The sequence below is a fragment of the Cuculus canorus genome, chromosome 32 (genome assembly GCF_017976375.1).
Source record: "Cuculus canorus isolate bCucCan1 chromosome 32, bCucCan1.pri, whole genome shotgun sequence".
In the NCBI taxonomy this organism is placed as follows: domain Eukaryota; kingdom Metazoa; phylum Chordata; class Aves; order Cuculiformes; family Cuculidae; genus Cuculus; species Cuculus canorus.
The window spans coordinates 441626-460955 of NC_071432.1; the positions used below are offsets into that span (position 1 = coordinate 441626).

The window sequence follows — 19330 nt, forward strand, 5'->3', positions numbered from 1 at the left end:
AACCCCCCCATAGCCCCCCCAAACCCCGCCGGGGGTCCCCCGAAACGGCCCTTTCGGGGTACCGAGGGCTGGCGCTGGCGCTCTGCAGCTCTTGGTCGGAGGACGTGGATGCGCACTCCGGCTTTGGGGGTGAAGGGGGGACGCTGGACGTGGCGCAGCAGCTCAGCGACGGCCGCGCGGTCCCGCGACCCCCCCGAGGCCGTAGCTCTGCGCAAACAGGTTCGCCGCCGCCATCACGTAGTCCAAATGCAGCGCCTGCGGGCAACCAAACCCCCTCAGGCGGCTACCAACCCCCCCCCAGGTGGCTACCAACCCCCCCCCAGGCGGCTATCAGGGCTACCAACCCCCCCCAGGTGGCTACCAAACCCCCTCAGGTGGCTACCAGGTCTACCAACCCCCTCCCCAGGTGCCTACCAACCCCCCTCAGGTGGCTACCAACCCCCCTCAGGCGGCTACCAGGGCTACCAACCCCCCCTAGGTGGCTATCAACCCCCCTCAAGGTGGCTAGCAGGGCTACCAACCCCCCTCAGGTGGCTACCAGGTCTACCACCCCCCCCAGGTGGCTATCAACCCCCCCTCAGGTGGCTATCAACCCCCCCTCAAGGTGGCTACCAGGGCTACCGACCCCCCCCAGGTGGCTACCAACCCTCCTCAGGTGGCTATCAACCCCCCTCAAGGTGGCTACCAGGGCTACCAACCCCCCCCAGGTGGCTATCAACCCTCCTCAGGTGGCTATCAACCCCCCCTCAAGGTGGCTACCAGGTCTACCACCCCCCCCTCAGGTGGCTACCAGGGCTACCAACCCCCCCCAGTGGCTATCAACCCCCCCCTCAAGGTGGCTACCAGGGCTACCAACCCCCCCCCGGTGGCTACCAGGGCTACCACCCCCCCGTTCAGGTGGCTATCAACCCCCCCTCAGGCGGCTACCAGGTCTACCAACCCCCCCTCAGGGTGGCTATCAACCCCCCCTCAAGGTGGCTACCAGGGCTACCAACCCCCCCTCAGGTGGCTACCAACCCCCCCTCAGGTGGCTACCAACCCCCCCTCAGGTGGCTACCAGGGCTACCATTCCCCCCCTAGGTGGCTACCAACCCCCCTCAGGCGGCTACGAGGTCTACCACCCCCCCCTCAGGCGGCTACCAGATCTACCAACCCCCCTCAGGTGGCTACCAGGGCTACCAACCTCCTCAGGTGGCCACCACGGCCACCTGTGGGCCTCAGGCGGCTACTACAGCCACCTATGGGTGCCAGGGGGCTACCGTGGCCACCACAGCCACCCATGGGTGCCAGGGGGCTACCAGGTGGTCAATGGGCTACCAAGAGCAGCAGGGGGCAACCAGGGCCACCCATGGGTGTCAGGGGGCTACTGAGAGCTTCAGGGGGGCAACCAGGGGGCAACAGGGGGCAGCAGGGCCACCCAAGGGTGATGGTGGCACCCAAAGGTCATGGTGGCACCCAAGGGTGATCAATGGCACCCAATGGTGATGGTGGCACCCAAGGGTGACAGTGACCCCCAATGGTGACCGATGACCTCCAATGGTGACCGATGACCCCCAAAGGTCATGGTGACCCCCAATGGTGATGGTGACCCCCAGTGGTGATGGTGACCCCCAACGGTGACCGATGTCCCCCAATGGTGATGGTGACCCCCAACGGTGACCAATGACCCCCAATGGTGATGGTGACCCCCAACGGTGATGGTGACCCCCAATGGTGACCGATGACCTCCAATGGTGACCAATGGCCCCAATGGTGATGGTGACCCCCAATGGTGACCGATGACCCCCAATGGTGACCGATGGCCCCAATGGTGACCGATGGCCCCCAAAGGTGATGGTGACCCCCAAAGGTGACCGATGACCCCCAATGGTGATGGTGACCCCCAATGGTGACCGATGGCCCCCAAAGGTGATGGTGACCCCCAATGGTGACCGATGGCCCCAATGGTGATGGTGACCCCCAACGGCGATGGTGACCCCCAATGGCGATGGTGACCCCCAATGGTGATGGTGACCCCCAAAGGTGACCGATGGTCCCCAAAGGTGATGGTGACCCCCAACGGTGACCGATGACCCCAATGGTGACCGATGGTCCCCAATGGTGATGGTGACCCCCAATGGTGATGGTGACCCCCAATGGTGACCGATGACCCCAACGGTGACCGATGTCCCCCAAAGGTCATGGTGACCCCCAATGGCGATGGTGACCCCCAACGGTGACCGATGCCCCCCGGGTGGCCCCGGTGCCCCCCTCGGCCCCACTCACGTTGTCGGGGTCGAACACCAAAGGGTGAGGGCAGCGCTTCGGCCCCGACCAGAACAGAGTCCCCGAATTCGTCTTCTGTGGGGACAAACGAAGAGTTAACGAAGGCCACGAAAGGGCCAACGAGGACCTCTAACGAGGGAGGGAGGGGCAGAAAAGGGGAAACTGAGGAAGAAACGAAGAGCTGAGGGACGTTAATGGGGGGGAACGAAGGGGACAACGCGGCCACCGGGAACGATGGCACAGAGTTCGCCACCAGGAGGTGACCGACGCAGAGGTGTCCCATCAAGAGCTGAGGGACGGAGAGGTCCCCATGGTGTCCCTCAGCTCCTCGTGGTCCCCCTCAGCTCCTCGGGGTGTCCCCAAGGTCCCCATCGCGTCCCTGAGCTCCTCGTGGGGTCCCCAAGGTCCTCATGGTGTCCCTGAGCTCCTCGTGGTGTCCCTGAGCTCCTCGTGGTGTCCCCTGAGGTCTCCATGGTGTCCCCGTGGTCCCCTCCAAGGTCCCCATGGTCCCTCTGAGCTCCTCGTGGTCCCCCTGAGCTCCTCCTGAACCCCTCGTAGTCCCCCTGAGCTCCTTGTGGTCCCCCTGAGCTCCTTGTGGTGTCCCCAAGGTCCTCATGGTGTCCCTGAGCTCCTCATGGTGTCCCTGAGCTCCTCCTGAAGTCCTCATGGTGTCCCCGAGCTCCTTGTGGTCCCCCTGAGCTCCTCGTGGTGTCCCCGAGCTCCTCGTGGTGTCCCTGAGCTCCTCCTGAAGTCCTCATGGTCCCCCTGAGCTCCTCATGGTTCCCCTGAGCTCCTCATGGTGTCCCTGAGCTCCTCCTGAAGTCCTCATGGTCCCCCTGAGCTCCTTGTGGTGTCCCCGAGGTCCTCATGGTTCCCCTGAGCTCCCTGTGGTGTCCCCAAGGTCCCCCTGAGCTCCTCATGGTCCCCCTGAGCTCCTCCTGAGCTCCTCCTGGTTCCCCTGAGCTCCTCGTGGTCCCCCTGAGCTCCTCATGGTGTCCCTGAGCTCCTCCTGAATCCCTCGTGGTCCCCCTGAGCTCCCTATGGTCTCCCTGAGCTCCTTGTGGTGTCCCCAAAAGGTCCTCACGGTCCCCCTGAGCTCCTTGTGGTGCCCCCGAGCTCCTCATGGTGTCCCTGAGCTCCCCCTGAGCTCCTCATGGTCCCCCTGAGCTCCTCGTGGTGTCCCCAAGGCCCTCATGGTGTCCCCAAGGTCCTCATGGTGTCCCTGAGCTCCCCGTGGTCCCCATGACCTCCTCGTGGTCCCCCTGAGCTCCTCATGGTCCCCCTGAGCTCCTCGTGGTGTCCCCAAGGTCCTCATGGTGTTCCCGAGGTCCTCATGGTCCCCCTGAGCTCCTCATGGTCCCCCCGAGCTCCTCATGGTCCCCCTGAGCTCCTCATGGTTCCCCTGAGGTCCCCATGACGTCCCTGAACCCCTTGTGGTCTCCATGAGCTCCTTGTGGTCCCCCTGAGCTCCTCGTGGTGTCCCCGAGGTCCTCGTGGTGTCCCTGAGCTCCTCGAGGTCCCCCTGAGCTCCTCCTGAAGTCCTCATGGTCCCCCTGAGCTCCTCATGGTGTCCCTGAGGTCCTCGTGGTGTCCCCAAGACCCTCACGGTGTCCCTGAGCTCCTCCTCAAGTCCTCATGGTCCCCCTGAGCTCTTCATGGTCCCCCTGAGCTCCTCGTGGTGTCCCTGAGCTCCTCCTGAGCTCCTCATGGTCCCCCTGAGCTCTTCATGGTCCCCCTGAGCTCCTCGTGGTGTCCCTGAGCTCCTTGTGGTGTCCCCAAGGTCCTCATGGTGTTCCCGAGGTCCTCATGGTGTCCCTGAGCTCCTCCTGAGCTCCTCATGGTGTCCCTGAGCTCCTCATGGTGTCCCCAAGGTCCTCATGGTGTCCCTGAGCTCCCCGTGGTCCCCATGACCTCCTCGTGGTCCCCATGACCTCCTCGTGGTCCCCATGACCTCCTCGTGGTGTCCCCAAGGTCCTCATGGTGTCCCTGAGGTCCTCCTGAGCTCCTCGTGGTGTCCCTGAGCTCCCTGAGCTCCTCCTGAAGTCCTCATGGTGTCCCTGAGCTCCTCATGGTGTCCCCAAGGTCCTCATGGTCCCCCTGAGCTCCCCGCGGTCCCCCCCAGCGAGGTCCCCTGGGGTGGCTTTGGCGCTGACCTGCCCGGGCGGGAAGTTGTGGAGCAGCTGCCGGATGTTGTTGCTGTACTGGCGGTGCCAATGGCGGCACGCCCACGCCACGCAGTCGGCCCAGGAGCGCGGCCGCTCGCTCAGCACGCTGCGCTGCACCGCCTCCAGCACCTCCAGCGGCTGCGTCCCCGCCAGCCGCAGCGTCCGCTCCACGAAACGCGGGTCCCTGCGCCGCAACCCCAACGTCAGCCACCGCCACAGCGGGGGGGGAAGGAGAGCGGGGACGGACACCGCCGGGAGAAAGGGGGGAACCACAGGGGAGGGGAACCACAAAGGAGGGGAACCACAGGAGAGGGGTCAGGGAGGAACCACAAAGGAGGGGAACCACAGGGGAGGGGAACCACAAAGGGGGGGAACCACAAAGACGGGGACATGGGGGGAACCACAGGAAGGGGGAAGCAAAAGTGAGGGGAACCACAAAGGGGGGGAACCACAGGAGAGGGGAACCACAAAGAGGGGGAACCACAAAGGAGGGGAACCACAGGAGAGGGGAATCACAGGAGAGGGGAACCACAAAGGAGGGGAACCACAAAGGAGGGGACATGGGGGGAACCACAGGAGGGGAGAACCAAAAGTGAGGGGAACCACAAAGGGGGGAACCACAGGAGAGGGGAACCACAAAGAGGGGGAACCACAAAGGAGGGGACATGGGGGGAACCACAAAGGAGGGGAACCACAGGGGAGGGGAACCACAAAGGGGGGGAACCACAAAGAAGGGGACATGGGGGGAACCACAGGAAGGGGGAACCAAAAGTGAGGGGAACTACAAAGGAGAGGAACCACAGGAGAGGGGACATGGAGGGAACCACAGGAGGGGAGAACCAAAAGTGAGGGGAACCACAAGGGAGGGGAACCACAGAAGAGAGGAACCACAAAGGAGGGGAACCACGAAGGAGGGGAACCACAGGAGGGGGGAACTACAAAGGAGGGGAACCACAAAGGAGGGGAACCACAGAAGAGAGGAACCACAAAGGGGGGGAACCACAAAGGGGGGGAACCACAAAGGGGGGGAACCACAAAGGAGGGGAACCACAAGGGAGGGGAACCGAAAAGGAAGGGAACCACAGCAGAGGGGAACCACAAGTGATGGGACATGGGGGGAACCACAGGAGGGGGGAACCACAAAGAAGGGGAACCACAAAGGAAGGGAACCACGAAGGAAGGGAACCATGAAAGAGGGGACATGGGGGGAACCACAGGAGGGGAACCACAGGAGAGGGGTCAGGGAGGAACCACAAAGGAGGGGAACCACAAAGGAGGGGAACCACAAAGAAGTGGACATGGGGGGAAGCACAGGAGGAGGGAACCAAAAGTGAGGGGAACCACAGGAGAGGGGAACCACAAAGGGGGGGAACCACAAAGGGGGGGAACCACAGGGGAGGGGTCGGGGGGAATCCCAAGGGGGGGGCACACAGGGGGGTTTTTGGGGCTCTCAGTGGGGGTTTTGAGGCTCTCAGTGGGGTTTTGGGGTTCTCAGTGGGGGTTTTTGGGGCTCTCAGTGGGGTTTTGGGGTTCTCAGTGGGGGTTTTTGGGGCTCTCAGTGGGGTTTTGGGGTTCTCAGTGGGGTTTTTGGGGTTCCCGGTGGGTTTTTGGGGCTCTCAGTGGGTTTTTGGGGTCTCAGTGGGGTTTTGGGGCTCTCAGTGGGGTTCTTGGGGCTCTCAGTGGGGTTTTGGGGTTCTCAGTGGGGTTTTGGGGCTCTCAGTGGGGTTTTTGGGTTCTCAGTGGGGTTTTTGGGGCTCTCAGTGGGGTTTTTGGGGCTCTCAGTGGGTTTTTGGGTTCTCAGTGGGGTTTTTGGGGCTCTCAGTAGGGTTTTTGGGGCTCTCAGTGGGGTTTTGGGGTTCTCAGTGGGGTTTTTGGGGCTCTCAGTGGGGTTTTTGGGGCTCTCAGTGGGGGTTTTGGGGCTCTCAGTGGGGTTTTTGGGGTTCTCAGTGGGGTTTTGGGGCTCTCAGTGGGGTTTTTGGGGCTCTCAGTGGGATTTTTGGGGCTCTCAGTGGGGTTTTTGGGGTTCTCAGTGGGGTTTTGGGGCTCTCAGTGGGGTTTTGGGGTTCCCGGTGGGGTTTTGGGGTTCCCGGTGGGGTTTTGGGGTGCACTCACGTCAGGTACTGATTGACATTCTCCGCCGGTTGTTTGAAGAGTCCCTCGAACTCATCTCGCGCCCACTGGGGGGGACACGGCCCCACCTCAACCCCACCGACCCCCCACTGCCCCCCAAGTGACCCCCCAAGTGACCCCCAAAGCTCCAGAGCCCCCCGAGATGCCCTCAAACCCCCCCGAGACGCCCCCAAACCCCCCGAGATGCCCCCAAACCCCCCCGAGATGCCCCCAAACCCCCCCGAGATGCCCCCAAACCCCCCCGAGATGCCCTCAAACCCCCCCGAGATGCCCTCAAACCCCCCAAGATACCCCCAAACCCCTCTAAATACCCCCAAACCCCCCGAGATGCCCTCAACCCCCCCCCAGATGCCCTCAAACCCCTCCGAGATGCCCTCAAACCCCCCCGAGATGCCCTCAAACCCCCCGAGATGCCCCCAAACCCCCCCGAGATGCCCCCAAACCCCCCCGAGATTCCCCCAAAGCCCCCGAGATGCCCCAAACCCCCCCGAGATGCCCCCAAACCCCCCCCGAGATGCCCCCAAACCCCCCCGAGATGCCCTCAAACCCCTCTAACTACCCCCAAACCCCCCGAGATGCCCTCAAACCCCCGAGATGCCCTCAAACCCCCCAAGATGCCCCCAAACCCCTCTGAGATGCCCTCAAACCCCCCCGAGATGCCCCCAAACCCCCGAGATGCCCTCAAACCCCCCCGAGATGCCCCCAAACCCCCCGAGATGCCCCAAACCCCCCCGAGATGCCCCCAAACCCCCGAGATGCCCCCAAACCCCCCCGAGATGCCCCCAAAATCCCTTGAGATGCCCTCAAACCCCCCCGAGATGCCCCCAAATCCCTTGAGATGCCCCAAACCCCCCGAGATGCCCCCAAACCCCCGAGATGCCCCCAAACCCCCCCGAGACCCCCCCCCCCGAGATCCCCCCCCCCCGAGATGCCCCCAAACCCCCCGAGATGCCCCCAAACCCCCCCGAGATGCCCCAAACCCCCCAGCCCCCGAGATGCCCTCAAACCCCCCCGAGATGCCCTCAAACCCCCCCGAGATGCCCCAAACCCCCCCGAGATGCCCTCAAACCCCCCCGAGATGCCCCCAAACCCCCCGAGATGCCCTCAAACCCCCCCGAGATGCCCTCAAACCCCCCGAGATGCCCTCAAACCCCCCGAGATGCCCTCAAACCCCCCCGAGATGCCCTCAAACCCCCCCGAGATGCCCTCAAACCCCCCCGAGATGCCCTCAAACCCCCCCGAGATGCCCTCAAACCCCCCCGAGATGCCCCCAAAGCCCCCCGAGATGCCCCCAAAGCCCCCCGAGATGCCCCCAAACCCCCCGAGATGCCCCCAAACCCCTCCGAGATGCCCCCAAAGCCCCCCGAGATGCCCCCAAACCCCCCGAGATGCCCTCAAACCCCTCCGAGATGCCCCCAAACCCCCCGAGATGCCCTCAAACCCCTCCGAGATGCCCTCAAACCCCTCGAGATACCCTCAAACCCCCCCGAGATGCCCCCAAACCCCCCGAGATGCCCTCAAACCCCCCCGAGATGCCCCCAAACCCCCCCGAGATGCCCTCAAACCCCTCCGAGATGCCCTCAAACCCCCCGAGATGCCCTCAAACCCCCCCGAGATGCCCTCAAACCCCCTTGAGATGCCCTCAAACCCCCCCGAGATGCCCCCAAACCCCCCCGAGATGCCCCCAAACCCCCCCGAGATGCCCCCAAACCCCCCCGAGATGCCCTCAAACCCCCATGAGATGCCCTCAAACCCCCTTGAGATGCCCTCAAACCCCCCCGAGATGCCCCCAAACCCCCCGAGATGCCCCCAAACCCCCCCGAGATGCCACCTGCAGGGTGTGCTCGATGGCGTTGGGGAAGTTCTTGAGGGTGCAGATGGGAATCGCCTTCTCGGGAGGGTCTTGGCTGGAGCTGTAGGATTCGCTGAGGAAGGGATCACCACCTGCACGTTGCCCTTCGTCCCCAACGTCCCCGACTCCAACAGCGGCTTCCGGTAATACACGCAGCGACGGTCCATATAGAGCCCTGGGGGGGGGGGAAGGGGGACACGGCGGCGGCTGCAGCACCCACGGGGGCCCTATAGCACCCACAGGGGTCCATATAGCGCCCACGGGGCCCCTATAGCACCCACAGGGGTCCATATAGTACCCACGAGGGTCCCTATAGTGCCCGCGGGGGCCCTATAGCACCCACAGAGGTCCATACAGTACCCACAAGGATCCCTATAGCACCCATGGGGCCCCTATAGCACCCACAGGGGCCCTATAGCACCCACAGGGGTCCCTATAGCACCCACAGGGGTCCATATAGCGCCCATGGGGTCCATATAGTACCCACAAGGGTCCCCATAGCACCCACGGGGGCCCTATAGCGCCCACAGGGGTCCATATAGTACTCACAAGGACCCCTATAGCGCCCATGGGGGCCCTATAGCACCCACAGGGGTCCCTATAGTACCCACAGGCATCCATATAGTACTCACAAGGGTCCCTATAGCACCCAGGGGGCCCCTATAGCGCCCACGGGGGTCCATATAGCGCCCATGGGGGTCCATATAGTACCCACAAGGGTCCCCATAGCACCCACGGGGGCCCTATAGCGCCCACAGGGGTCCATATAGTACTCACAAGGACCCCTATAGCGCCCATGGGGCTCCTATAGCACCCACAGGGGTCCCTATAGCGCCCACGGGGTCCATATAGTACTCACAAGGACCCTATAGCGCCCACGGGGGCCCTATAGCACCCACGGGGGTCCATATAGCGCCCATGGGGGTCCATATAGTACCCACAAGGGTCCCCATAGCACCCACGGGGGCACTATAGCGCCCACAGGGGTCCATATAGTACTCACAAGGACCCCTATAGCGCCCATGGGGCTCCTATAGCACCCACAGGGGTCCCTATAGTACCCACAGGCATCCATATAGTACTCACAAGGGTCCCTATAGCACCCAGGGGGCCCCTATAGCGCCCACGGGGGTCCATATAGCGCCCACGGGGGTCCATATAGTGCCCACGGGGGTCCATATAGTACTCACAAGAGTCCCTATAGCACCCATGGGGCCTTTGTAGCACCCACAGGGGTCCATATGGGACCCAGAGGGTCCCTATAGCACCCACGGGGGTCCATATAGTACTCAGAAGGGTCCCTATAGCACCCACGGCGGCCCTATAGCACCCACAGAGGTCCATATAGTACTCACAAGGATCCCTATAGCTCCCATGGGGGCCCTATAGCGCCCACGGGGGTCCATATAGTACTCACAAGGACCCCTATAGCGCCCACGGGGGCCCTATAGCGCCCACAGGGGTCCATATAGTACTAAGAAGGACCCCTATAGCGCCCATGGGGGCCCTATAGCACCCACAGGGGTCCATATAGCGCCCACGGGGGTCCATATAGTACCCACAAGGGTCCCTACAGCACCCATGCGGCCCTATAGCGCCCATGGGCGTCTATATAGTACTCACAAGGGTCCCTACAGCACCCACAGGGGTCCATACAGGACCCACAAGAATCCTATAGCACCCACAGGGGCCCTATAGCACCCCGAGATGCCCCCAAACCCCCCGAGATGCCCCCAAACCCCCCCGAGATGCCCTCAAACCCCCTGAGATACCCCCAAACCCCCCTGAGATACCCCCAAACCCCCCTGAGATGCCCCCAAATCCCCCCGAGATGCCCTCAAACCCCCCCGAGATGCCCCCAAACCCCCCTGAGATGCCCTCAACCCCCCCCGAGATGCCCTCAACCCCCCCCGAGATGCCCTCAAACCCCCCGAGATGCCCTCAAACCCCCCCGAGATGCCCCCAAACCCCCTGAGATGCCCTCAATCCCCCTGAGATTCCCTCAAACCCCCCGAGATGCCCTCAAACCCCTCTGAGATGCCCTCAAACCCCCCCGAGATTCCCTCAAACCCCTCTGAGATGCCCTCAATCCCCCCGAGATTCCCTCAAACCCCTTCGAGATGCCCCCAAACCCACCGAGATGCCCTCAAACCCCCTGAGATGCCCCCAAACCCCCTGAGATGCCCTCAAACCCCCCTGAGATGCCCCCAAACCCCCGAGATGCCCTCAAACCCCTCCGAGATGCCCCCAAACCCCTCCGAGATGCCCTCAAACCCCCCCGAGATGCCCCCAAACCCCTCCGAGATGCCCTCAAACCCCCCTGAGATGCCCTCAAACCCCCCTGAGATGCCCTCAAACCCCCCCGAGATGCCCTCAAACCCCCCTGAGATGCCCCCAAACTCCCCGAGATGCCCTCAAACCCCGGCAGATGTCCCCCCGGTGCTCACGGGCGTCCACGTTGTCCAGAGCGTTGGCGACGCCGTCGAGGGCCTCGAAGAAGTCGTCGTCGTAGACGCGTTCGGTGTCGGGGCCGACGCGGTCGGGGCGGCTGGTGATGCGCAGCGCCGGGTTCATCTCCCGCACGGCGGCCGCCGCCCGCTCCGACTTCAGCTTCTGGGCGGGAAGAGACGCATCCCATCAGCCCCTCCCCCGCGGTGACGCCATCTCGGACCACTCCTGACACCACCTCAACGCTGACCAACCCTACGATGGCCAACAGCTCAATGTGGACCAACAACTCCACGTTGACCACTCCTACGATGACCAATAACTCCATGTGGACCAACAACTCCATGTTGACCAACTCTATGATGACCAATAACTCCATATTGACCAACCCTACCGTGACCAACTCAACGCTGACCAACCCTATGGTCACCAACTCAACGTTGGCCACTCCTACGCTGACCAACAACTCAATATGGACCAACAACTCCACGTTGACCAATGCTACGATGACCAAGAACTCAATGTTGACCACTCCTACACTGACCAACAACTCAATATGGACCAACAACTCAACGCTGACCAACTCTACGATGACCAACTCAACATTGGCCACTCCTACGCTGACCAACAACTCCATGAGGACCAACAACTCCACGTTGACCACTCCTACGATGACCAACAACTCCATATTGACCAACAACTCAATGTTGACCAATCCTACGATGACCAATAACTCAACATTGACCAACTCTATGATGACCAACTCAACATTGGCCAATCCTACACTGACCAACAACTCCATATTGACCAACAACTCCATGTTGACCACTCCTACGATGACCAACTCAACGTTGACCACTCCTACGATGACCAAGAACTCCATATTGACCAACAACTCCACGTTGACCACTCCCACAATGACCAAGAACTCAACACTGACCACCTCTATGATGACCAACTCAACGTTGACCACTCCTACGATGACCAACAACTCCATATTGACCAACAACTCCATGTTGACCACTCCTACGATGACCAATTCAATGCTGACCAACCCTACGATGACCAATAACTCCATGTTGACCAACGCTACGATGACCAACTCCACGTTGACCACTCCTACCATGACCAACAACTCCATGTGGACCAACAACACAACGTTGACCGCTCCTATGATGACCAATAACTCAACACTGACCAACCCTACGATGATTAACTCAACGTTGACCACTCCTACGATGACCAACAACTCAATATGGACCAACAACTCCACGTTGACCACTCCTATGATGACCAAGAACTCAACGCTCACCAACCCTACGATGACCAACTCAATGTTGACCGCTCCTATGATGACCAACAACTCCATATTGACCAACAACTCCATGTTGACCACTCCTACGATGACCAATTCAATGCTGACCAACCCTACGATGACCAATAACTCCACGTTGACCAACGCTACGATGACCAACTCCACGTTGACCACTCCTACCATGACCAACAACTCCATGTGGACCAACAACACAACGTTGACCACTCCTATGATGACCAATAACTCAACACTGACCAACACTATGATGACCAACTCAATGTTGACCAATCCTACGCTCACCAACAACTCCATATTGACCAACAACTCCACGTTGACCACTCCTACAATGACCAAGAACTCAATGCTGACCAACCCTATGATGACCAACAACTCCATGTGGACCAACAACTCAATGTAGACCACTCCTATGATGACCAAGAACTCAACACTGACCAACCCTATGATGACCAACTCCATGTTGACCACTCCTACGATGACCAATAACTCAATATTGACCAACAACTCCACGATGACCAACGCTACAATGACCAACTCAACATTGACCGTGCTCCTACGCTGACCAACAACTCCATGTGGACCAACAACTCAACGTTGACCAACCCTATGATGACCAACTCAATGTAGACCAACTCTACAATGACCAACAACTCAACGTTGACCAACAACTCAATGCTGACCACTCCTACGATGACCAATAACTCAACATTGACCAACTCTACACTGACCAACAACTCCATGTGGACCAATAACTCAACATTGACCAACGCTATGGTCACCAATTCAACGCTGACCACTCCTACAATGACCAACAACTCCATGTGGACCAACAACTCAATGTTGACCACCCCTATGATGACCAAGAACTCAACACTGACCACCCCTATGATGACCAACTCAATGTTGACCAACCCTACAATGACCAACAACTCAACGTGGACCAACTCTATGATGATCAACTCAACATTGACCAATCCTACAATGACCAACAACTCCATATTGACCAACAACTCCATGTTGACCACCCCTATGATGACCAAGAACTCAACGTTCACCAACCCTACGATGACCAACTCAACGTTGACCACTCCTACGATGACCAACAACTCCATATTGACCAACAACTCCACGTTGACCACTCCTACGATGACCAATTCAATGCTGACCAACCCTACGATGACCAATAACTCCATGTTGACCAACGCTATGATGACCAACTCCACGTTGACCACTCCTACCATGACCCACAACTCCATGTGGACCAACAACACAACGTTGACCGCTCCTATGATGACCAAGAACTCAACACTGACCAACCCTACGATGATTAACTCAACATTGACCACTCCTACGATGACCAACAACTCTATATTGACCAACAACTCCACGTTGACCAACGCTACAATGACCAACTCAATGTAGACCACTCCTACGATGACCAACAACTCAACACTGACCACTCCTACGATGACCAACTCAACGTTGACCACTCCTACGATGACCAACTCAACATTGACCACTCCTACACTGACCAACAACTCCATGTGGACCAATAACTCCACATTGACCACTCCTACCATGACCAATAATTCAACGTTGACCAACCTTATGGTCACCAACTCAACATCAGCCAATCCTACGCTGACCAACAACTCAATATGGACCAACAACTCCACGTTGACCAACTCTACAATGACCAACTCCACGTTGACCACTCCTACAATGCCCAAGAACTCAACGCTCACCAACCCTACGATGACCAACAACTCCATATTGACCAACCCTACCGTGACCAGCTCAACGTTGACCAACCCTATGGTCCCCAACTCAACATTGACCACTCCTATAATGACCAATAACTCAACATCGACGAACAACTCAACGCTGACCAATCCTATGATGACCAACTCAATGTTGACCACTCCTACGATGTCCAACAGCTCAAGGTTGACCAACTCTACGATGACCAACTCAACATTGGCCAACTCTACACTGACCAATGACTCCATGTGGACCAACAACTCCACGTTGACCACTCCTACGCTGACCAAGAACTCCATATTGACCAACAACTCCACGTTGACCACTCCCACAATGACCAAGAACTCAACGCTCACCAACCCTACGATGACCAACTCAACGTTGACCGCTCCTATGATGACCAACAGTTCCATATTGACCAACAACTCCATGTTGACCACTCCTATGATGACCAAGAACTCAACACTGACCACTCCTACGATGACCAACAGCTCCATATTGACCAACAACTCCATGTTGACCACTCCTACGATGACCAAGAACTCAATGTTGACCGCTCCTACGATGACCAACAACTCCATGTGGACCAACAACTCCACGTTGACCACTCCTACGATGACCAACTCCACGTTGACCACTCCTACACTGACCAACAACTCCATGTGGACCAACAACTCCACGTTGACCACTCCTATGATGACCAAGAACTCCATATTGACCAACAACTCCATGTTGACCGCTCCTACAATGACCAACAACTCAACATTGACCAACCCTATGGTCACCAACTCAACATTGGCCAATCCTACACTGACCAACAGCTCCATGTGGACCAACAACTCAACGTTGACCACTCCTACGATGACCAACAGCTCCATATTGACCACACAACTCCATGTTGACCACCCCTATGATGACCAACTCCACGTTGACCACTCCTACGATGACCAAGAACTCAACGCTGACCACTCCTACGATGACCAACAGTTCCATATTGACCAACAACTCCATGTTGACCACCCCTATGATGACCAACTCCATGTTGACCACTCCTACGATGACCAAGAACCCAACGTTGACCGCTCCTACGCTGACCAACGCTCCGGTGACCGAGGGAACGGTGCCCTCGGCGCGGCGCGGCTCTCACCGTGACGTCCCAGGGGCGGAAGAGGAACTGTCGGTTGAGGTTGGACTTCTCGATGGTGTCCATGTCGGTGACGGTGACGGAGCCGTCGGCGCCGCAGCCCAACCCATCATGGCGAAGTTCTTGAGCAGTTCGCAACCGATGGCGCCGGCGCCCACCTGCGACCGCGGACAACCGCCACGGTGTCACCGCGGGGGAGGGGGACATCTGAGGGACACTTGGGGACACCCGAGGGACACTTGGGGACACCTGAGGGACATCTGGAGACACTTGGGGACATCTGAGGGACATCTGGAGACACTTGGGGACATCTGGGGACACTTGGGGACAACTGAGGGACATCTGGAGACACCTGGAGACACCCGAGGGACATCTGAGGACACTTGGGGACACCTGAGGGACACTTGGGGACACCTGAGGGACATCTGGGGACACTTGGGGACATCTGAGGGACATCTGGGGACACTTGGGGACATCTGAGGGACATCTGGAGACACTTGGGGACACCTGAGGGACATCTCGAGACACTTGGGGACATCTGAGGGACACTTGGGGACACCTGAGGGACATCTGGAGACACTTGGGGACATCTGAGGGACATCTGAGGGACACTTGGGGACATCTCAGGGACACTTGGGGACACCTGAGGGACATCTGGGGACACTTGGGGAGATCTGAGGGACATCTGGAGACACTTGGGGACATCTGAGGGACACTTGGGGACACCTGAGGACACCTGAGGGACATCTGAGGGACACCTGGGGACACTTGGGGACACCTGAGGGACATCTGGAGACACTTGAGGACATCTGAGGGACATCTGGGGACACCTGAGGGACATCTGGAGACACTTGGGGACATCTGAGGGACACTTGGGGACACCCGAGGGACATCTGGGGACACTTGGGGACATCTGAGGGACATTGGAGACACCTGGGGACATCTGAGGGAAATCTGAGGGACATCTGGAGACACTTGGGGACATCTGGGGACACTTGGGGACAACTGAGGGACATCTGGAGACACCTGGAGACACCCGAGGGACATCTGAGGACACTTGGGGACATCTGAGGGACATCTGGGGACACTTGGGGACATCTGAGGGACACTTGGGGACATCTGAGGGACACTTGGGGACATCTGAGGGTCATCTGGAGACACTTGGGGACATCTGAGGGACATCTGGGGACACTTGGGGACACCTGAGGGACATCTGGAGACACTTGGGGACACCTGAAGGACATCTGAGGGACATCTGGAGACACTTGGGGACATCTGAGGGACACTTGGGGACACCTGAGGGACATCTGGAGACACTTGGGGACACCTGAAGGACATCTGAGGACACTTGGGGACATCTGAGGGACATCTCGAGACACTTGGAGACACCTGGGGACACCTGAGGACATCTGGAGACACTTGGGGACATCTGAGGGACATCTGGAGACACTTGGGGACACCTGAGGGACATCTGAGGGACATCTGAGGGACATCTGGAGACACTTGGGGACATCTCAGGGACACTTGGGGACATCTGAGGGACATCTGGGGACACTTGGGGACATCTGAGGGACATCTGGAGACACCTGAGGGACATCTGGAGACACTTGGGGACACCTGAGGGACATCTGGAGACACTTGGGGACATCTGAGGGACATCTGGGGACACCTGAGGGTCATCTGGAGACACTTGGGGACATCTGAGGGACATCTGAGGGACATCTGAGGGACACTTGGGGACATCTCAGGGACACTTGGGGACACCTGAGGGACATCTGGGGACACTTGGGGACATCTGAGGGACATCTGGAGACACTTGGGGACATCTGAGGGACACTTGGGGACACCTGAGGACACCTGAGGGACATCTGAGGGACACCTGGGGACACTTGGGGACACCTGAGGGACATCTGGAGACACTTGGGGACATCTGAAGGACATCTGGAGACACTTGGGGACATCTCAGGGACATCTGGAGACACTTGAGGACATCTCAGGGACACTTGGGGACACCTGAAGGACATCTGGAGACACTTGGGGACATCTGAGGGACATTGGAGACACTTGGGGACATCTGAGGACACCTGAGGGACATCTGAGGGACATCTGGAGACGCTTGGGGACATCTGAGGGTCATCTGGGGACACCTGAGGGACATCTCGAGACACTTGGGGACACCTGGAGATACTTGGGGACATCTGAGGGACATCTGGAGACACTTGGGGACATCTGAGGGACACTTGGGGACACCCGGGGACATCTGAAGGACATCTGGAGATGCTTGGGGACATCTGAGGGACATCTGGAGACACTTGGGGACACCTGAGGGACACTTGGGGACACCTGAGGGACACCTGAGGGACACTTGGGGACATCTGAGGGTCATCTGGGGACACTTGGGGACATCTGGAGACACTTGGGGACACCTGAGGGACACTTGGGGACATCTGTGGACACCATCGGGGCCACCACTCACCACAAAGTACTTCTGAGCGCTGAGCTTGGCCTGAAGCTCCGCCCCAAAGACGGCGATTTGCCCATCGTAGCGGCTGTTGCGCTGAGGACACCACCGTGAGGAACGTCAACCATGGGGCCACCACCGGGACCATCACAGTCACCACCGGGGCCACCGTGAGGAACATCAACCATTGGGGCCACCACCCGGACCATCACAGTCACCATCGGGGCCACCGTGAGGAACATCAACCACCGGGGCCACCACCGGGACCATCACAGTCACCATCGGGGCCACCGTGAGGAACATCGACCATTGGGGTCACCATGAGGAACATCAACCATTGGGGTCACCATGAGGAACATCAACCATTGGGGCCACCATGAGGAACATCAACCATTGGGGTCACCATGAGGAACATCAACCATTGGGGCCACCATGAGGAACATCAACCACCGGAGTCACCATCAGAGCCACCACGAGGTGGAGACCATGAGGGACCTCATGATGGTGGTGGATGCCATGGATGGACCTCAAGGAGGTGCCAACTCATGGAGGTCCCAACCCAGAGGAGAAACCAACCCATGAGTGACCTCAAGAGGATCTCAACCCATAGGAGATATCAACCCATGGGTGACCTCAAGGAGACCCCAACCCATAGGAGACCCCAACCCGTGGGTGACCTCAAGGAGATCCAAACCCATAGGAGACCCCAACCCGTGGGTGACCTCAAGGAGATCCAAACCCATAGGAGAAACCAACCCAGGAGAAACCAACTCATGGATGACCTCAAGGAGATCCCAACCCATAGGAGATCTCAACCCATGAGTGACCTCAAGGAGATCCAAACCCATAGGAGATCCCAACCCATGGGTGACCTCAAGAGGATCCCAACCCATAGGAGATCCCAACCCATGGGTGACCTCAAGGAGACCCCAACCCATGAGTGACCTCAAGAGGATCTCAACCCATAGGAGACCCCAACCCATGGGTGACCTCAAGGAGACCCAAACCCATAGGAGATATCAACCCATGGGTGACCTCAAGAGGATCCCAATCCATAGGAGATCCCAACCCATGGGTGACCTCAAGAGGATCCCAACCCATAGGAGACCCCAACCCATGGGTGACCTCAAGGAGACCCCAACCCATAGGAGATCCCAACCCATGGGTGACCTCAAGAGGATCCCAACCCATAGGAGACCCCAACCCATGGGTGACCTCAAGGAGACCCCAACCCATAGGAGACCCCAACCCATGGGTGACCTCAAGGAGATCCCAACCCATAGGAGATCCAAACCCATAGGAGATCCCAACCCATAGAAGACCTCAAGAAGATCCCAAACCATGAGTGACCTCAAGGAGGTCCCAACCCATAGGAGAAACGAACCCAGAGAAGACCTCAAGAAGATCCCAAACCATGAGTGACCTCAAGGAGATCCAAACCCATAGGAGATCTCAACCCATGGGTGACCTCAAGAGGATCCCAACCCATAGGAGACCCCAACCCATAGGAGATCCCAACCCATAGAAGACCTCAAGAGGATCTCAACCCAAAGGAGATCCCAACCCATAGAAGACCTCAAGGAGATCCCAACCCATAGAAGACCTCAAGGAGATCCCAACCCATAGGAGATCCCAACCCATGGATGACCTCAAGAAGATCCCAACCCATAGGAGATCCCAACCCATGAGTGACCTCAAGGAGATCCCAATCCATAGGAGATCTCAACCCATGGGTGACCTCAAGAGGATCCCAACCCATAGGAGACCCCAA

General features: G+C 58.8%; 1 protein-coding gene across 1 annotated transcript in view; it reads right to left on the reverse strand.

Moving 5' to 3' along the window:
• The window catches only part of LOC104061484 (ubiquitin-like modifier-activating enzyme 1), a 50974-nt gene that overhangs the window by 10723 nt on the left and 20921 nt on the right, over nucleotides 1–19330 (reverse strand). The window contains 12 exon segments of the mRNA XM_054052249.1: nucleotides 63–100; nucleotides 102–194; nucleotides 196–255; nucleotides 2266–2340; nucleotides 4419–4614; nucleotides 6543–6607; nucleotides 8392–8498; nucleotides 8501–8587; nucleotides 10860–11025; nucleotides 15102–15208; nucleotides 15211–15256; nucleotides 17575–17655. Coding sequence (XP_053908224.1) covers nucleotides 63–100; nucleotides 102–194; nucleotides 196–255; nucleotides 2266–2340; nucleotides 4419–4614; nucleotides 6543–6607; nucleotides 8392–8498; nucleotides 8501–8587; nucleotides 10860–11025; nucleotides 15102–15208; nucleotides 15211–15256; nucleotides 17575–17655 — 1121 coding nt within the window.